The following is a 21,368-nucleotide window of genomic DNA, read 5'->3' as shown; positions in this document are numbered from 1 at the left end:
TCCACTCTAGGACAAAGTCATTAAATAAAGCACGACTTAAAAATTCAGACAAATTACAAAGGTAGATTTTTCCATCGCTGGGCATTTGAAATCAGAGTTGAAAGTACCTCCCACATATGCAGAGGTTGTTCGTGGACAATTAGGACACAACCAGTTTTAGAAATGGATCATTACTGGTTTATCGCCCCTGGTGTAATTTAAAAAGGGAAGCTGCAATGTCTCTACTGAACAGGATCAATAGCAATAGATCCACCTCTGGAGATAATTTCACTCTCACCAGTGAACATATCGACATCGTGGTAGATCACCATCAACAATGCAGTGAGGCATCAACATGAAACAGAATTTAACTTTGACACAATGCAACATGAAGTTTCAAGAGCAAACAGTCAACTGTAAGATCTGATCTTTCCAAAATCAGTTACACTTTACTGCAAGTATTCAAATATAATAGCTACATTTCTGGCAACCAGTAAGAACTGAACATTTTATAATAGACAAAAAATTTGTTTTATTCTCCTCCTTACAACCTACATATAGCATAACAGAAAGCTATACTAATTGCCTCAGAGCCCTTGGCAAGGTAAAGATAGGTTGTGAACTTTTGCTGCACCTGTTGGCGTTTAACATCTCCCCAGGAACTATCTTTGATCTGTGTTCCATGGAGACGTTGTAGCCTCTGCCTGTCTTCTCTTTTTCATCACTGCCTGTCGGCCCTTCATCCTTCCGTGCATCTTACCCTGAGCAACCACTGCCTCTCAATACAAGGCAGTCTCACCGCTCAGATAATGCAAACACACAGATAAGGCAGAAGAGAGATAATAATGCAGACAAAATCACACACAAGAAAAGAGCCTAATGAGAGAACAGTATTGACTGGGGCGAGGTCCTTATGAAGCAGGAGATGAGGATGATGAAGTCCCTGCAGTGTCGTGGTGAGCACTGATAAAAATAAAAAGTGAAGAGCTTCTCCATCTGCCAAAGAGGAGGCTCAGGCGTGACAGAGCAGCAGATGCCACACCCAGAGATGACAAGCATATGCAGAACATATAGAGGCTCAAAGAGGCTGGATGCAGGGACAAGGATCTGCACAGCGATGCATCTCATTTTTCACACGCCAGCTCCACTCTGTGATAAATCCCCATCCACTTTGCAACAATCAATCTTCCTAATGGTACCACTCTCTTATCCAAACGGCAATGTAAATATCATCGGTTATTGCTCTCAGGCAGGAGTGTGTTTGCACCTCAGTGCAAGTGCATGGAGGTGCTTTACAAACTAACTGTATATGGGTGTGTGTGTGTGTGTGTGTGTGTGTGGTGTCTTTGTGTGGCAATAAAGCAGGGTTACTGGTTTCATGACGGCCAATATGTTCAATATAGCTACCACCTTATTTGGTTTTAAGACTCCCAAGCTACTCAGTAGAAATGTCATTAGCGTTATGTTCGATATGAGGAGCGTAAATGACAAGGGCTGTGGGGATTTCTTACTGTACGGCTGCCATTCGTGAAAATGTTAGGCCAAACCTGATCTTCTTAAGTGATGACAGTCACTCATATTGACATTTTCTGTTGTGTTTGGGGATTATTTTTAGCTTTGACTCCATTTGGGTCGACTCACGAAGGCTAGGCCGCACCATGTGACCAGTTCAGGCTCTGGATCGCACAGTCAATTTCCACATTTAAGCAATAACAAAACACAACACACGTTTTAAACGCTCTCAAACTGCAGAATTTTTTTTTATTAATTTAGAACAGACATGAAAAAAAGTGTGGTCCCAGGGCTGTATTATTGCATCTTTTCATCTTAACCTTTTTATTAAATTATTTTACCATTTTCATTCATGCTTTCATCCAAAAATAAACCTCTTGACAATGTATTTAAACAGAAAAAGCATAAATTTGACACGTTGATGATAAAAAAAAGAAAAATGAAAAGAAAAGAAACTTGAATTCTTGTCCCTTGCTGTACCAAATCAAAGCTTTGAAACAGAGAACTCAACTGGAATTTTTGTGTACAATTAATCCGCTAACAATGTCCTCACAATCATTAACATTTGTCAAGTTTTCAAATCCCTACTACCCCTGATGTAAAAGGGTCTCAAAGTTGCACAACACACCAGTCTGCTTAAAATATCTGACTCAGTTGACTAATGCAAATTATCAACAGTGTGGTGTTGTTGTCATGGTGATGCTAGGTGGTGTCACGGCATCCCTCCCGAGGCATAAGAGCTGATGTGGCAACCTCAATTTAAAGTGCTAGGCTGAACTCCCTGATCCCTCCAAAATAGATCCAAAAAGAGAGAAGTAAATGGGCTGACTTGCAGGCCTTGCAGCAAATTCAGGATTTCCCCATCATCATTTCTTGCTGAATGATTTTTCTCAAATGACAAAAGCAGAGGTAATGCTAGAATTCTATTAAGTCTACGACCATTAAAACGTCAGTCTGGACTAGTGTCAACAGGGGTTTTCCCAAAGAAAACGCTTTGCTGGCTCCTTCCTTGAATTGCAACATCTTTGTGTGTCAAATGAGTCAGAGGCCGAGTCAGACATGAATTCATTCCAGTGTTCCTTTGGTTAACTAAACGTTACACAGACAAGGGAAAGACCGTCCCGTCCTATAAATAAACAGTGGTGATCATCCAACTTCCTTCTGCCCTCAAATGCTACACTGGAAAAGTGCAACATACTAACTTGCATGGTGGTGAAGTGATGTGAGTCATCCTCAATGAAGTCAGCCTGAAAACTGAACAAAACATGCTGGCAGAAACTACTCTCTTCAGCAACATGTAACACCTTTATCATCTCGAAGTTATTGGGCCTGTCACGTTTCATACTCTTAACAATAACATACAAGGGATCATTTCAAATAGTTTTGCTGCCTGCACGACCACCAGTGCTTGAAAGACTTGATGCCACAAGCTTAACAAAACATTCTCTGATGTAAAAAAAAAAAATCAGTAGAGAAATGAAAAAGGTTCTAATTAGTCGCAAACTCAAATCAATTTGTGGCACAACACATCTATTTCATTCCATTCAACAGAACAAGTGTGATAGCTTTCTTTTGAGGGACGGACAGAAGCGTTCAACATTTTTCACACATCAAATAGCTCAATCCCTCCACACCTCCTCCTTCTTCCGAATTCCAAAGCCAAAATATCTCCCTGTGCATTTGTAAACACCGGAAACATCCACACCCCGCCCACCCCTCTGTTCCCCGTAACTTAAGTCCTACATGAGAGCCTGACAATTATAAAGACTAGCTTGCTTTCTTGCAGTGCAGTAGGAAAAAGGACTGGCAAGAGAAAGAAAAACACATTTGAACGGCAAACAAGAGTGAATGCGCAGATAACACACAGTTATTTATGTTGTATAGAGTTATTTTAAGATGCTGTAGCAGTTGCACATCTCATAAGTCAAATTGTCACATCTTACTATTGTGCACATCAACTATCGCAAGGTCCAAAATAATAGTTGTGAGTACCCCTAAGGGGGACATGAGCTGGAGCAGAATCGCTAAAACACTTGTGACAGTCCCAAAATAAAAGCGTTGACATGCAAACAGATTCTCAACTGTTGTTTTGCTGTGAGTCGCGAGCTAAAATTTGGGGTTTAAACACCACAGCAAACAGCATTCCATGTCTCACTGATTGACTTTGAGCACTTCACATTCAGCAGCAGCATCCGTATTGAGTGTTCGGTCTTGAACGTTATTCAGTTAGTGTCTGCAATCCTATTGGAGAACATGCTGAACACCATTTACCTTCATAAAGCTTTACTAACAAACGCAACACATTTTCAATCCAAAGATAATTCGTGCTTTCTGTAACAGCTTTGAAAAAGTTATCAAACACAAACCAGAAACACACAAGTGGTTGTTTAGTCACATTCAGTTACAGTTTCAGTTACATTTAGAATAGAGACACATTCTACTTTTGATGGTGCCTGACAGACTATATACAGACATACAGTAAGTGCTGAATCATCATGCAGAATTTAAATTATTCATTAAACTGCCAACTGGATCTGCCTCCTCAGGCATTTGTGATCAATTCTTCTGTGTAGTTGCAACCAGCTCACACTTTCACCAGCAGCAACCAATCACTACCGTTGCTTGTTTGGAAACTATCCATCACTGTCTGGAATTATGAAGTGAGGCCACTCTTTGGAGTGGTAAGGCACTGGTGGTTTGCTTTTATAAGCACATATCAAACTGCTCAAAAGAAGAATCATACAATGGTTTGGAGATTAACTCATATCAGTAATATTAGAAAATATTATCAAAACTGCAGATTACACACAGCTATTTGGAAAGAATGAAAAAACTAATGATTATTCAGAATATTGTTGCCATTTTGTTCAGTCTGATTCGAGGATGAGTTTATCAGGTTGAGTCATGCTATAAGCACAATTGCCAACCCTTCTTGTTCCAAGTCGTGGAAGCACATATTGTTTCGCCTGCATGCCGTGCTAACATTCTTTGACAGTGTGTTGTCAGCCTGATTATTAAGTCTCAACTCATGAAAGACTGCGTCCTCGGGGGAAATGCAAATGAATGACTTAATACAAACAAAATACAGAAGTAAATAAATACATTTCTCCCAAAAGCAATTAGAATTGGAAAATTTTAATTTAAATGTAAAGTAGGCAAATAGACAAAGCCATTGATTTGCAAAAGAAGACGCGAGTTCTACAACCGTGTCTTTCATATGCTATGTCCGAGATAAAATAGAAATAATCAGTGTAGATCGTGTCTGTGTGCTAGTGTTTGAAACGGCACCAAACCACTAATACATTTAAGGATGGATTGAAATGTCACATCTTTTGGACATGTCCTCATTTTTTCATGTTTGCAACGCTGCCCTAAAAAGGACAATTCCTCCAAGACTGAACGTATTAGTGACTGATGTGGGCCATTTTCTGGAACAGCTCACAGCAGAGACAGTAAAAACATGAACTTTCAGTCATCAACTATAATAGTGTCAGAAGCAGATATGCCATCCTAGTGTGCAGGACGCCTCAGACAAACTGTTCCTCTAAGGCCGCTGTATACATCATGCCGTTTATTCACCACATAAGAAGCATTGCGTCTTTACCAGTTTCTCCACATCCATACATACAGGTAGTGCAAACCAGGCGCACTCATTTTTGTTAAATAATTCAGGGAGCAGATGTTTCAGAAGCTGCACCGGAAACAACTTTCTTGTCCTTTGCAGCTCTGCCATCTTCTTCCAGAACACAGCTGTTGAAAACCCAGCTCTTTCACAACATTTTGAGGGTGTCATGCCCGGAGGTGTTGCATCGAAAGTGGCTGCTGAAAACAAGTTAAAAGCTAAAACAGCCAATTCATCAACAGCATCGTTAAATCCTGCATTAACCAAATGGCAGGGAATCACTTGTTCCTCACATACTTTGTTGGACTGGAAGCTACCCCATTGTTTTCTCATTAGAACGCTTGTTTTGTCCTGGAGCATCTTCGCTTGTTTGATCATCGGCAGAGCGAGTTCCGTTGTTTGCTATCAGAGTCGATAAGATTTTAATTAGGGCCGCGTTTAACGGGGCTATGAATGCCGCCACAGTCTGGTTTATACAGGTTATACCAACCCACACACCGCCTACAAACACTGGCTTTTCAAGATGAATCAACTCCCTAAGGAGACACACTGTTCCCTCCGAGGTGGTGGGTGTTCCTCTGAGGAAGGAAGGGGGCAGCCAGCGATGTTAGGGACGGTGGTCACTTCCCTGTCAGCTGTCGTGAAGCTGGAAACCCACAGAGCGAGAAGGGATGGGAAAACAGCCTGTCAAGAGTATTTGAAAAAGGGTGCTCACTATCAGAGTCCTGTCTATTCTCTACTGGCCAGAGCAGCGAGTGGGCTTATTAATGGAGGTGGAAGTGTGGACGACAGCAGTGCAAGCAGGAGGGCAAGGGGCTAAAGGCAACGCTCTTCTTGTTTCCTGTTCTAATGCCACTCTACAAGAGGAGCCCTCCCCTCCCTCCATCTCCCCGTCGCCTGCAAATCCTTTCACCAATTCATAGATCTGGTTGTGACCTCAGTGAAGTGAAGAAACACATCATCACTATCAACATCACCATCTTCCTGAGAGGCTTTAACACAAATATAAGGTCTCACACATCACTCGCAGATGTAACAAGTCAAATACCAAGGGGAAACTAATAAACTGATGAACGAGCATCATAAATAAAGGGGATTTAATTCAGTAAACCTCACTTAAATTGCACTTTGGAACACTAAGAAATGTGTGTTTGTACTGCTGAGCTGAGTGTATAATGTACTGGAGAGAAAATAAATGTTTTTTTCATACTGATCAAAACGTATCTTGAGATATTTAATATATGCTCCGTCTCTCAAATGCTGATACTTAGAATTACAGTTGCATTACACCTTTGAATAATGTATTGAATAAAATAGTTTATCGCTCATTAAAATTAAATTCCAAAATAACACAAGACCACCAGTCTGTGAAGCACTGCACAGTCGGACATACAATCTAATAGGCTCGATTATGCCTCTGAAGCGCGTAATTATTTCCCAAAAGGCCACACAGATGTAACAATTAGACAACTGTAAGAGAACTGAATTGGTGAGAAAAGAGCGGTTACTGTTTCTCCAGAGTGGAAACTCGTGAGCGTAATCCAAAATGCACTGGTTCACTTACTTCGTTCCTCTCAACTCTGGCATGGAACAAAAAGAAAAGCGGTTGAACAAGGTGCATGCTGAAGAATGGGTGTGTGTGAGGAAAAGATGAATGTTGTGGCAGCTACACTTCATCATCACACAAAGCTATCAGAGGGTGGCAGAGTGAGGAAGTGCGGTCCACACTCCTGCAATGTTCATCAGTCAACGTTCAGTCATATTGGAAAAATAAAGGGAGAAAGATACCAATCAAAGCCTGGAGCCTGGGACAAGATAAGAATACTTTCCTGTTTCTAGCCAGGACTATACATTTTCTCAACCATGAATATTATGACTAGCAATGTCCCAATAGCGCTTTTTTGACATTTGTGTACTTGCCAAAAGAGGTAATTCTACCATTTCATTACTTTTTTTGTAGTTTTTCAGGGGTGTCCCTGAACAAACACGACACCACTGCCACAGATTTCACTTATAACATTTCAAGTGTAGCTTCAGCAATCGATACATATCTTTAGATGACCCTGGTACTGCCAACTATACAGTAACTACTATACATAAATTCAGTAAGTTGAAACAATGAGAAGATCTAGAGAGTCTCTGTTTTCTCCAAAGAAACCTCGGGAGAGTATAGAGTATACTCTTCTACTCCACTGTATACAGTGTATTCAGAAAAGAAGTGCAACCACACAGCCAAAAAAAAAAGCAAAAAACAAATTAGTAGTTGTGCAAAAGCAGAAGTAAGCAACTAAATTTGGCTGCAGCACCTGCAGGAAACGTGACCGAAATTGCAATAAATACAGAATTGACTGCAACCCAGAACCGTAACGTACAACAGAACGCGGCCACACGTGCAGCCCAAAGGTAAAGATGTAGGAACAGAAAGACAGAATGAAAAATTCCCCTCGAACAGGCATTATAATTTCCATGACAAGCACTGAACTACAGACTACACACATGGATTATTCTCTGATAGCATCAGCCATTTCACAGGGTTTGCAGTAATAACAGTTGGGAGTCCGGACTCAAAGCGCTGACTTTGTGCCAGGCATTGTTGCACTCATCCAAGGTGGGGAATGGGTGTGTTCTGAGGCCTCTGTTCCATGTCCAGATGTTTCTTGTTTTCTGGCTTAACACTGAGATAGGGACATGAGGGATAACACAACCCTGTCTCATTCTGTCTTTCAGGGTTTATGCTGGGCAGAAAGTGAGACACAGTCAACAACAAAATGTTCAGCCGGAATGCGCGACATGAGTTCCACGAGCAACTGACATTATGAGTTTCATTCTGGACTCTTCTGTTAAAAACACAACGAAAACCACCATAATCATGTCCACCTCCAAGATGCGCTATGTGCTTCTTTCTTTCCACTTCAATACGTTTGACCTCACAAGATTTCATCCTTAAAATTAGACCATTTTTTCTGATGCTGTGACCCCCAGTCATTTAACCCCTGGTGCTGTGCCACATGATGTTTACATGGGACATGCATACAATGGGACAAAAGAATGCATTCTGTAATTTCACTCACAAGGGCCACGTAAATACAGGCAAAGGGCCGCATGTGGCCCCAAGGCCCACGTCTGGTCTAATGTAGTTAAATGTGTGAAATGGTGGGTAAGCAGCTGTGGAGAAGCATGTGAAGTGTGCACGCCAGTGTGTGACCAAAGTCACCAACAGTGTCCTCTAAATCAGATTGTCTCACAAACCTCCCTCTTGTATGTCTGTTTCCTTTGCTCTTTGTGTTCCCCTAGAGCTTTTGCCATTATTTCTAATTTGTTTAGCTTTTCTTTCTTCACACACCTTGATGTTCATTATGCTAATGCAAAGCTGATAGCAGGCCTGAGGTTTCACTGTGTGAAGAAAATAATACAGCAGAATTTGCAAAACTCCACACACCATAAACCATTATGCTTAATATAAAATATACACAACTCAGGTCAAAACAAAGATGCTCAACAAAATGGATCCCCAACAAAACACCTTGCCAAAGCGAACGTAACAATGTATAGTGACACAGATATGTAACCTGAACAACAAGACAGGCCCGCTCATAGAGCAGCATGAGGTAGACTAAATATAAACACAGTTTATATACAGTGTAGAGGGCTAGGATCCAAAGCCCAGGACAGACTCATTAAAAATATACAGCCTTGGCTCCACTTTCAGCCTCCAGAGAGTCTTTTCCACCTTCTAGTAGCAGTGTTTTTTTCCTCTTATCTTCTGAGGTGCATCGGAAGGTTATTTCTCATATTCCACGGACGATAATGCATGACAATTTCCCAGCAGATACAACTGAAAGCAGGCCTCCGTGGCCTTTGTTCACGGTGACAATAACTGCTTCATTTGTATGCAAGATGTTAAAATGTTTTCAAGTACTTGAATTGCAGTTTCACAAACCTAGAAGAGAAGTTGAGTGTTCAAGAATTTCAGGGTCGGTCAAGGGGATTGGAGCATTAATTAGTTTTCCAATGATCAAGAAAAAAGTAAGAGCAAAATTCATGAACTAATGTGATTTGTCACCTGCGGTATAAACAGGATTTAAATGCAGTAAGTAGCTATAATTGTATTTCAGGGTTGGGCTTTATTACACCCATATTTGGGAATAGAAAAGAGGCCAAAAATAAATAAATAAATAAATTGGCAATTGTATATTTGGCCAATATCGCATCCAAAACTGAAAGATTCATGAACAACCTTCTTCAAGTTTTTGGATCAAAACTAAAAACCTCTCCTGTCTGCGCCCCCCAGTAGGTTGGGCTCCATTTCTATGTCATTACAAGCAAATAGAAAATATGTAATATTGTTGTGGAAATAACAAACTGTGTTCAACCCATGTCCGAGATAAAGTTCTGCTCTGCATCTTCACCACTGGCTAATATCCTTGTCCCTATCTTCGATGAATGAATAATTTAACATGTTCATCTTGGTTTATACGCTTGAAAAGACGATGGTGGTTAAAGTGGTTTAGCAGCAATTAAAGTTGACTATCTACAGCGGCTAGAGCAGGTCAATAAACAAAGTAATAGCTGGACCATTACATTTTGCTTCAATAAAACATCCGGCGTACACCCAGTTCTCCAGTACCATTATGCCATTCTTGAATCAGACCCAAAACAAAAGCGTATGGAAATGATCTCTTCCGTTTCTGCGACCCAGCTCACAGGTCCACTTTGTTTGCTCGATTAACAAGGGACTGAACCATGGCCCGGATCAATAATAGTAGCCTTTTACTGGATTGAGTCGAACATTGTAACCCTACCTCTGTGCCCTTCCTACGCCTCAGCCAATTATGTGATATTATCAATACACATCAGTAATGGGATATCAGCACTTCTTTTGTAGCTCCCCAGCATAGGCCAGAAAAATCTATGACTGCTCCAAAATACAAAGACTGCTCCCCAAACTTCCTCTCTCGTGTCACAGGGTGCACACACCATCCTTCTCATTTGGCAAAAAGATAGAGAAAATATGAAAGTGTTTATCTTTCCTCCCAAGAAAGAGGATTCTTGTGTTTTGGTGTGTGTGTTTGTGAGTGTGTGTGCATGTGTACAGATGGGGTTGGAGGTGTCCACAGGGGGGATGGGAGCTGCTGTTGCGTTCCCCGCAGCACAATCCAGATCCTAATCTGTTCCCAACCGCAGGAAACAGCCACGATACGTATCCCCCACAACTACCAAAATTAGACTTCAGCACTTTTCCAAAGCTCCGCATGCAAGTGTCATTAGGTGTGGTGTAAACCCAGGCGTTAATCAGGAAAGTCCTTTGTAAACATCACAAGGGTTTATGTGAAAAATGAGAGGTGATGTTTCCCTCTAGACCAGAGCTCTATGGGGCTCTTCCTGCCAGAGTGATGGGGCTGAAGAGCATGGCGCAGCTTGGTGAGATGGACCCTCACCGATAAAATGACTCACTGCTCGTTGCTTCAAGTTTACTTCCAAGCGGAATACAAATTGCAAAGGCTCTGACTTGTTAACATTCACCATAGGTTTGTTTTCTTTGTATGACTCATATGACAGACAACTCATTGTCTGACAAACTCCTACCCCTCCGTTGGCTTCTGAATTGACACATCCCGGTCCACCGTGATGTGAACATGCCAATAAATGGTCAGTGCAGCTGAGCACTGAGCTCTGTCTGTGTTGGGACTTCTGGAACACCATCAAGAAAAAGTCATAAAACATGCTGAATCACTCGCTCACCCTGCAGCAGAAAAACATTTGGTGTCAAGTTGTGTTTCTTTCCATGAGGCAAGTACAACAAGGATACACAAGTTCCCTTAAGATATATTTCGGGGAGAAAATCCACAAAACCATTTAAGTGCAAAAACTTCATTTTCTTCACTGTTTTTCCCTCGCCCGATGTTAACGTGCTGAGCATACAATATTCTGTGTGTTTTAGGAGCCTTTCCCTCACTCAAAACAAGAGTCTCCCTCAGCCAAGTACAACGCAGTACACCACAACACAATAACAAGCTGGACCTCAGAGTTAATAGAGGAACGCTCTATCACTTGAAGAACCAACTTTCATCATGTATAAACCTTACACAAACAAACAGCACCTGTGAAGTGCTTGATTCTCTGATTTATTATTCATATTACAACTGCACGTACAACTCCCTAAGACGTCAGGGAGTCGCAATACACATTAGTCATGACAATCGAACATTATTACCAAAAATAAGCAGCACTCGAACTAAGATTTCTTAACTTATTTTCCCTTTTATGGGAACTAAATTGTTTTTTACTGTTGATTTTACAACAGCAAGCATGAATAATTGTTTTTATTTGCCCATGCAAGTTATTTGTTGACTTTCAGGCATTGAAAATATGAGTGAAGTTCAGGATTTTGGTTAATAATTTTTAACACTCACAGGAGATGGACATAAGTCATGACCGAAAACAACCACCTCATGTTTACAAGCCAGTGAAATGGAGGAGAGAAAGGATTAGGAGGAATGAATATTGCTTCTCTGCGAATACCTACAGTTCCAACACTGCTAGAACTAGATCAAGACATCATAAAAACCTCAAGCTGCGCTTCCACGTACAAGCATGGACAAGCTCACAGACATGTAGAACTTGAGTTCAAAACCCACATTAAATAGACACAAGTAGTGAAAATCCCACAAGACTACCAACAATTAAACCATTTCGTAATGTTGATGTTTTCACCCCACTCTGTAGGTGAGCAAAGTAGAGATGACAATACACAAAATGACAAGTTTATTAAACTATTAGACATCATGTTAATGTAAGCCACAACTTGGACAGTCAGCATCAGGTCAGGAAACAATGATTTCACATCTGCAATTCTACCAGAATGAAAACTATTGATGCATAATGCATCGAGCGCATGGAAACAAGAACTGCTCCCATACTTGCCAATATTAAAAGCACGCTCAAAATTAATTTCCTGTTACTTTATCTCAGCGCACGTGTACCCAGTCACAGCATGTGTGTGACAATTCATTTGCACTAAATGCATTTTCGCCCATGACATCTGCATGACTCATTCATCAGAAACACAACAGACACACAATGGTGTCTCTGCTGAGCGACTTGAACAGCAGCAGCTTTTGGTTAAATGTAGTATTTTAATAGCTGCAATATGGTACAATGCATCAAGTACATACAGTATAAAGGTCTACTACCAGGGGGGAAATTCCAATACATTATAAATTCAATGATAAACCCAGTGGTTGTTCTACATGGGAGCATATAGGGGCCAGTAACCCTATTGAAATAGACTTACAGAATTATAAAATGAACAAGCCACTAGATTTTACACAATAGGAATCAAAACTGGTACTCATGTAACCATGGTACAAATGGTACTAATGTAACTAATGTAACTAATTTGCACCCAAACGTTGCTTTGGCAGGCAAGTGTATGAGATAGACATTGTCTATAGAGCTCATAGTGACGTACATTTGGTGCTGAGAACTGCATATCTTGAAGAGACAAGGTGGTAAGCAAACATAATTTTACCATTAACCATCCATCATTGATGGTATATCAGTGGCACATTCCCGCAAGTATGTTTTGGGCAGTCAAAGTCAAAAATGCATGGTATTGACAAAATTAGGGAGCTGGAGAGTTACAGGTGTTTTCAGTGTGTTCAGTGGATAAAAATGAAGGAGTATGTGGATCCATTTGGGGCAGGTTCTGAACCATCAGGTTTGTGATGAAGATAAAGATAAAGATATTAGCGAGTGATGTATGGCTTAAAAAAAAAGTACATATAGTACATACAGTACATGCAAACTTAGGCGAATAGATGTTTCCAGTTGTGTATTTTATTTACAGTACAGTGCCTTTTGCTCACTATGATGCTGCACAGGAAACTCTTGCTGGGATTTGTACTTTCATTTTAGATGTTACATTTCAGATTCCATATTTACCTGTGACCACTCCAGCAGCTGATTGGTTGTGTTTAATATGAGTCATCTTTGCAACATTTTCTTATTGAATTTTTAATATTAGGCTGATTCATTGGTATCATAACAAATGTTTTTAGTGTAAATAACACGTTTAGCCCCCACAGTACAATGCAAGCTTAAGTCAATACAAGTGTTGAATGAATGAATGACTGAGAGATTGAATAGTTGGTAGGTACATTCCTATCGTGAACAAATATAGACCAAAAATTAAGGTTAGTATGTTAAATTATAAATCCCTTTCTTTTTCAAAAGTGCTTTCGAAAGGACTTCACCCTTGTTCAATTTCAATTTTTCTGACACGAAGTCAAAAGGCCTTAGTCATCCTAAAAAAGGCTTGAAATTTTTAACAGCAGGCACATCACAATTCAGATTCAGGACAGTGGAGCACCAGCTGAATCTTCAGGTGCCATGATCGAATGGTCTTAGAAGGAAACTGTCTGCATTCCAGTCTGTTTTCAGATTCAGCTTGAACCCCACAGTTGAAGTGTTAAATCCATTTGGTCAAGAATATACGCAGTACAAACATATAAATATGCACTACAGAAAGAGAGTAGGCAATGAAAAACCAGATCGATAAGGGGCATGCACAGCAGCTTAAACGTCTGTAGTACACCTCTAATCCCCGATGTTAGGACAGTTTAGAGGACTCATTCTACTAATCCAGCTGTGTTTGTTATCAAGCTCTCATTCAGAACCTGTGCAGGAAGAAAGCATTAAATCGACAGTATTTAACATACAAAGCACTTTGGGGATAGAACAGTCATAATACTGGAAGCAGAGGCCATTTCTCGACAAACCCAAAAAGCCACGGGTTTAAGACCGCACTGTAAAGGAAACTTTGCTAAGTGCAGTATTTGCAGAAGTATTATTTAAATAAAGTTTTAAAGGGCAGAAATGTAATCCAACACCACTTTCACAGTGACTTTTAAGTAGTTGTCACTTCAACAAAGTGTAAAACAAGTGAAGAGAAATCGCACAAGCACAGAAATGTCAGTGGCCAAGTCTTGTGAAAATAGAAAGTAAGAGTCAAACGATTTTATGACCCAAGGAGAAGGATTAACTCACAGTAAAGGGTACAGAGTCACAGTGTCGGCTCATTCCCTTCTTGTCAATCCCATTAGCTCCCAGTGGCTCCGTCCCAGCTGCGTGACCCCAGATGTGTCCTAATGAGCTCCATTAGCGGTATTACCTGCATCCGGCAAGCGCTGGGGTCGTGGGGTCAACAGCAGACTAAAGGCTGGGATTAAATTACCCCGGCGGGAGGCAGGGGGTGGTGCTTATCTACCGTACTTACAATTCAGTATAGTAGGTGGTCCACCTTAGAACATGTTGCTTTCTGCTTCACTGAGTCTGATCTCATTTCAAACCTGTAAGAGCTCCACCAAACAGGGCTTTCAGTATAATAGGCACGAATCACCATCTGCAGAAAAGACTGGTCAGGTGACCAGGACAAAAGGAAGACTCCATCACGTTTTAGGAATCAGCAGAATTTAGGGACCCAAGTCACTGAACAGGCCTTACCAATTGAACTGAAGTTACGACCATTTTATGACTTAAACCATGGGCGATAATGAAGTAGGACCACATCAGATTGAAAGAACAATTTTTGGAGGGATACAATGGAATATTCCCATAGCTATCCCAAGTTCTTTAGCAGCGTAGGATTTTACCCACTTCCACTGATAGCAGTGCTTCACCATCAGTCAAACACACACCTACACACACACACACACACATCATCATCCTCACATTCACACATTACTTTTCCTTGCTACAATGGGTTTCTCCCAAGCAGCAACCCTGAGGTTATGACACCCCTACACTGCGATTGAGTTTTCCAGTATTCCTGTCAACATATAGTGACGCGTGACTTGTAGTATATGAGTTGAGGAAGACTGCCTTTTAAGGGAAGCTGTTAAATAGTAGGGGGTGTCTCCACAACCCCTACAGTGGGGAAAAATTTGGAAGCCCTGCATCTTAAACACATTTTAATTGTCACAGAAATCATACAGCACTTACAGCATTTGAACTACCCAACTATGTGTAGCGAGATGGCGTTATTTTTTGTTTGAAAGCCACATTAGTGACCAGTTTACAGCTCACATTTGCTTTGGTTGATGATGCCCCCAAGGTAATTTCTGCTTGAAGAAGAAAGTCAAGATTATATTGAACATAGAATAATAATCAAGGTGACCAGTGCCTTTATTTTTTCTTCACATTCACCCTTATAAAAAATGTATTTATTTTATTGCTCATCCATTATTACTGCAAATCTCAATTTCTTTTCCGACAATATGCACTTTTTTGGTGTGTCTAATTTGGAAATAAATTAAGCCATTTTCAGATCCGACCTGTAGCAGACAACACCATTTGGGAAGGCGCTAGACAAAGAGGTAAGACCTCAATTATCGCAGGCAGGAGCTGCGGTCTTCGTGTGAGATCTACAGCTCCCAAGAAGCTCAGCGATCGCCAAAGGCCGCACTAGCAGAGACTCAGTAAAATCACACAGACACCCAGGCAAAGGAGGTGCACGGTCAGATACACGAGCACGGATATCCACCTGAGTCATCCCAAAGGCATTCACGGCTACCTCACTGAAGAGGGATGAGAAAGGCCTTGCAGAGAAAAACAGCAGTGCAGAAATGCTTTGAGAGCGCACGGCTCAGTCTCTTATTTCAGATGTAGCCTGCGGCACTGGATTCGGCCTACATACACGTTCAAGCACCTCCAAACACCGGAGCTCATTAAACAACCACTCACCACCTTGAAGAGCAGACAAAGGCTGTCTTTAACAATACAAGAAGAAATCTGCTAGACAGCCGGAATGGAAGCCATGTTCAAAACATCACTGACTCCCCCTAGAGTAAGGCAAATTATCAATGCATAGCCTTGGTATAATGTGACAACAGGATAAATGTGGCGCATATGTTCTGCGGTTATCTCACAATGAGAATATTTGTTTGAATTTAACCGCTGTAATTCTTACGCATTTCAACATTGCACCCACGGAGATGTGCTGGAAATGTATTTCCAGTTCATTGCTCATTATTTTCTTCATGAATATTGCAATAAAAACAATAACTGCGAAGTGATTTGTCAATGGATATTTTCCGTTGTGTATCCACTTGAATGCATTTACCGTCATTCATTGGTTCAAATAAATTTGACCATACCAGTCTCAAACATCAGCATCAGAATGAGCATTGCTGCCAATGTCAGTGAGGACCCACCAACTAGGAAAGTGCTTTGGTACATCGTTTCATGATGAAAAAATATATAATAATGATACTAATAATAATAAATAAACAAAAAATTAAATAGTAAATGAATAAAACAACTTTTAAAACAACAATGTCACTGTGATCTACCTTCTTTTAAATGGGATGGGGGAAATATGTTTGTCCACCAAGTGCCTTTTCTGCTATAAAACAGATGCCAGATATAAGAGGAATAGGGAATAAAATTATTTTGTTGTGGACATCGGCTCCGGTATCGCGGACACACTCTCACAGGCAGTGCCAATGCTACAACCCGGCATCAGTTAGGGACCATCAACAAATTCTAAAGCGGTCAAAGTATTAGCGAAATCTTCAATAAGGTAATGGAAAACAACCATTTTAGAGAGAATTGTGAAAAGGTTTTTCATCACACAAGACAAAGGACTGACAGCTTGTACGATGATTTTTAGAATAGAATATGACTAAATTATCATTTATTCACATTATTTCTAATATTTCGTCAATAGCATCTAGGAAATGTGTCCAGACTGGTCCATAGTCAACATAAACCGTTAAGAGAAATGGGACACCGAAGACAGGCGGCTCAATTTAACCCCTAAATAAAGTTGGCACAGCAGTCTGTCAGATATGAGCAGGTTCTACTAGAGACGAGAAACATTGAATTTCTCATCCCTACACTTAGTTTACTATTATATTTAAACATAAACAAATAATGATGTTGGAGACAAACTCCACGAACAAGTTTCATCATAAAACAGTTTCAAGAGAGACTCTAGTGTCTAACACATAGAATAGAATGAAAATGTATTGTGATAATTATCAAGACAAGAGATGCTAGTAATTGCACATATGATACAGTTTCAGATTCTACTTGATTATAAGCATCAAATTTTGTGTCAACATACAACACACCAACATTAAACTGACTTCACTGGTCAAAGACCTTTTTAAAACGCAAAGTAAAACCTTTTTCATATAGGTCAACAACAACACATGACAAACACATGAAAACAAATGACTATTTTTGTCAAGCTCAAATGTTCCTTGTTACATAAGTGACATGAGAAGATACCGGAAGGTTAGATTTTTTTTTTTCTTCCACTCGCTTCACTGTTTACCCAGTACCTCAGCATGCGATTGTACAAGCACAAGTATCCAAACGTTCAGCACACACTGAAACTTACACTTTAAGAATGTGTAAGAGCAATGGAACCATTTGTGTTATTTAGTGTCCCACTCTCACATCGCAAGATCCAACACATACAGGGAGTGTCCTTCAGAGTTGGTCATTCATTTGTGCCTCTAGAGATTCCTGATACGTCTGTTTTTTTGTCTGCAGCACCTCAAAGTCCACTGGACTTTTTTTTTTTGTTTTTTGTTTTTTTGATTGTTTTTAAACAAAAGACAAAGGTAAAAATATCAGGTCATTCCTGAAAGGTGAGGTTCAGTGCGAGGCATTCCATGTTGCCCTAGTGGTAGTAATTCCTATACTTGTATTGAGATGTTTGAAAGCACTTGGTTCCCCGTAATTTTTTTTTTTTTTGACAAAATTAATATCCCATAACTAAATAATTCAGCATGAACGCCTTTGTTTTGACTTTAGACGCCAGAAATGAAAGCGAGCAAGTAAAGCACTCATGTCATGCCACAACATTTGTTTCAATGATTTATCCCCATTATAATACATATTTTGAAACAGTGACTGAAATCTGAATACCCTATGACTTAATCTGCTTACTACAAGTCTGACCCAATTCCTGCTAAGTCAGTTCAAATGGTGGTTACACGGCAGACTCCCAGTCAGACTATTTGCCTTTTTAGCAGATTAACCCTTTGTGTGTTTAAAATAGCAAAATGAATGTGACCAAAACATGAGGATGCGTAGGTAATAACCCGCCACTCCTCATCTAAGGAACCCCAAAATGAATTTCCTCACCCCTAATACCCAGAATATGAACACGGTAGCATTCTGTGAAATAAAATCTGTCATTCCAAGTCCAATCTTATGAAACGCAAACACAGCTGTAGCAGAAATAAAACTTAATCCATTATATTAATAATGTTATCACACAAGTCCACAACTTCCACAACAGTGATTGTGCGTTCAGAGTGCTAAAAGCTCTGACCTTTTCCATATCATAAATCACCTCACAACTGTTCAGCAGCCAGGTTTTTGCTTAACCCAATTTGTCACCAAGGACAGCCATTCCATCCTCACTGCAGAATCAGACTGGGAGCAGTGGGATTAGTGGGCGGATCAAAGTGTGCCATCCACACTCTCTCTTCCACTCTCTACCGCCATCATCACAGAAGTCAGTATCTGCTGAAAAGTGAGTGCTTGTGAACAACAAACAAGACTCACTGAAAACATGCTCCCTTTCCATGGTTCCGTAAGGCGTTGACTTTTTTCCAAGACTGGTTTTCCTGAATGTCTTGGACTGAGTCATTGAAGAGATAAATGGAATTCAAATGTGAATGAGACAAACTAGTGTAGAAAGGTCAGAAGTTCTACAGAAAAAAAAATGCTCTCACTCACTATTTTTATCTTTTAGAGTCAATAAAAGTCAAGCGGAAACCTTTAAAACAGTTACTCCACAACTCTTCCTGCACAAACAACTTACACTTCCTCATCCTGGATTCAGGATTACAAAATAGCAGAAGTAGAGGGGGAACTAAATAATCTCACACGTCTTCATTGTGAACAATTGCGCTTTCACACTGCAAAAAGAGGAAACTTTGGTTGGCCATTCTGACCTGTGAACTTTACACTTCAAGCAGACATGCAGTGAAAGGTTGGCAAGAGTTGAGAGGAAATCTGCATCAGCCATCAAGCTCCAATTTTAATCTGCTTTGCTCGTGTGTAAATTGGCACACCAACCCTGTGAGATTAACAGGGCAAAGGGAAACACTAAACTCTTATTGAACAACCTTTGCCCTTTATATGTCTGGCAAAACACAGCACTTGGTGAAAGTCAAAACTTTGGTGTGGTGCGTTTTCTGCTTGCTGTGATGATTCCACTTAGTTTTATCATGTGTGATCGCACGCTATCAATATTTTATTATTGTCCGTTATGGTAAAAGCAAACTTGATGAGATTCATGAAATGGGGAAGATTTTTTAAATCCATACACGTGGCCCCTCTTGCACACCTTTCCGAGCACCGTTTGTGCTCAGACAGGAAGTTGAGATTCCAGTGTGTGCAACTCAAAATTATTATAATGGTTCGAAGACGTGCACAGATAAATACTTTATATTTATGTGAATGATAATTATTAAAAGAAAAAAAATCAGACAGCGAGATGGCTCTGATTTTGCTCACCATGATCGTGGAACCCATGCATTTATGAGCGAAACAGTGGGCTACATTCAATTTCAGGCCCACAATTGGCCCCTCCAGCCAGACTTTGGACACCTCCAGCAAATTCATGTACACAACATACTGTATCAGGTAGGGAAGTATGAAAAGGGGAAGGTTTTGATGTTTGTGTAACTGGGGTCAACAACCGAAGCAAAGTGTAGCACTTCAATATATGAAGTGACAGCGATGTTACATTGTGGCCAAATCCTAGGCTCCAACTCGGGACCCTCTGTGTGATGGGAATAGCATGGGACACTCATCATCTGCCTTGACAACCACTGAGGTGAAATCATGTGTCACAAACTCACGCAGGTGTTGTGAGAATACAAATCCAAGTAGACTCACCTGTGACATCTGGGGTCTGAAATTGATCTCCTTCAGGTCCACTGATCCTGGAGATAGGTTGTGTAACATCTGGCACATGAGCACTCCGTCTCTGAGGGCCTGGGCCAGGTCGAAGACGGCGGCCGAGGGCCACACGACCCGGTGGTTCGGGGGCAAGACCTTGCAGTCTATCAACCACCGCCCGCATTGTCTCCACTCCTCCATGTCGACTCTGGGATTCCCGTCCACACGGACCCAAGGGCAGTTCACAGCGGGATCGAGGCGGCGGGGCAGTCCAGCTCTGAAGATCGCTCTACTTTCTGCTCGCAACGTGCTTCCTAACTGTCCCCCCACATGTCAACCCCCCCGGTGCTGTCAACATCAACGGGCGTAAAAAACACCTCTTCCGACGGTCGGATTCAACGGAAAGCACATCAGGATCATTTTCTCCTCTTCATCCTCCACAACTTTCCTTGGCATAATCAGCCCAAACCCAGCCCGAGGAGGGCGCAGCAGCTGGGGGCAGCGGCTTGACACCAGCCGCCGAACCTCTCAGACAAACCTCAGGGAAGAAATCTCATGCAAGTGCGGCGTAAGTTGCTCCCGCCAAAGTCACTATGCAATGGTGTTTACACACCTCTATACACAGCGAACACCTCTCGTGTCCCCAGATGGAGACACGAGTGGACAACACAAAGAACAGGCGCCCGCGGTGGACCACCTATATCCCCGTTTCAACACAACTTAAACACGCTTCTCCGCAGCCGGGTACAATCCAGACTTGTGGCGGGGAAAAGCGGCTGCGTTTCAATGTATCCGTTACTTTGTTTGGCGCCTTTGCTACTCCGTGATTCGTGCCTCGCTTCCGTCCATGTCCTCCTCTTTTCCTCTCTCGTCGGACGCGAGTGAGTCCAAGCGGGGGTCGCAAAGTTCCCGGGTGAGAGGCACCAGCGCGTGGGTGAGTGCTCGGCGTTGAAAGGCCGTAATTATTCCGTGTAAAGGTGGAACTTGAAGGAGGCGCCCACACTTTGAGAAAGTGGCTCTGGGAGAATGGGAGTCTCGGGGGTTCGTGAAGCGAGTGTAGTAGCGCGCCCTCTAACGGAACAACTGTGTACTACGAGTGATGTTTAAAGGAACCTCGCAAAATAAAACGGTCAATGAAGTGATGAATATACTCACAAAGGAGGGATAGATAGATGGATAGATGTATTTTCATATTGTGACTTAATTAGGTTTATTAAATCCAATAACTCAAACTCTATTGTTGTGCATTCATCCTTGTTTTGTCTCACTAAGCTGTAAACACAATCATTATTATTTCCCATTGTCAGACTGAACCAGAGCACTGTGC

General features: G+C 41.2%; 1 protein-coding gene across 12 annotated transcripts in view; it reads right to left on the bottom strand.

The window, feature by feature from the left end:
• The window catches only part of vav2 (vav 2 guanine nucleotide exchange factor), a 137,716-nt gene extending 116,620 nt beyond the window's left edge, over positions 1–21,096 (bottom strand). For all 12 annotated transcript variants that reach the window (XM_053853136.1, XM_053853131.1, XM_053853137.1 and 9 more), the window contains exon 1: positions 20,039–21,096. In XM_053853136.1, the coding sequence (XP_053709111.1) occupies positions 20,039–20,242 (204 nt within the window). In that variant the 5' untranslated portion in view covers positions 20,243–21,096. The remainder of the gene's footprint in view (positions 1–20,038) is intronic.
• Between the last annotated feature and the right edge of the window lie 272 nt (positions 21,097–21,368).

Source organism: Synchiropus splendidus, chromosome 1 (genome assembly GCF_027744825.2).
Source record: "Synchiropus splendidus isolate RoL2022-P1 chromosome 1, RoL_Sspl_1.0, whole genome shotgun sequence".
Taxonomy (NCBI): Eukaryota; Metazoa; Chordata; class Actinopteri; order Syngnathiformes; family Callionymidae; genus Synchiropus; species Synchiropus splendidus.
Note: the sequence above shows the minus strand (reverse complement) of the source record. Positions and strands in the feature narration are given on the sequence as shown.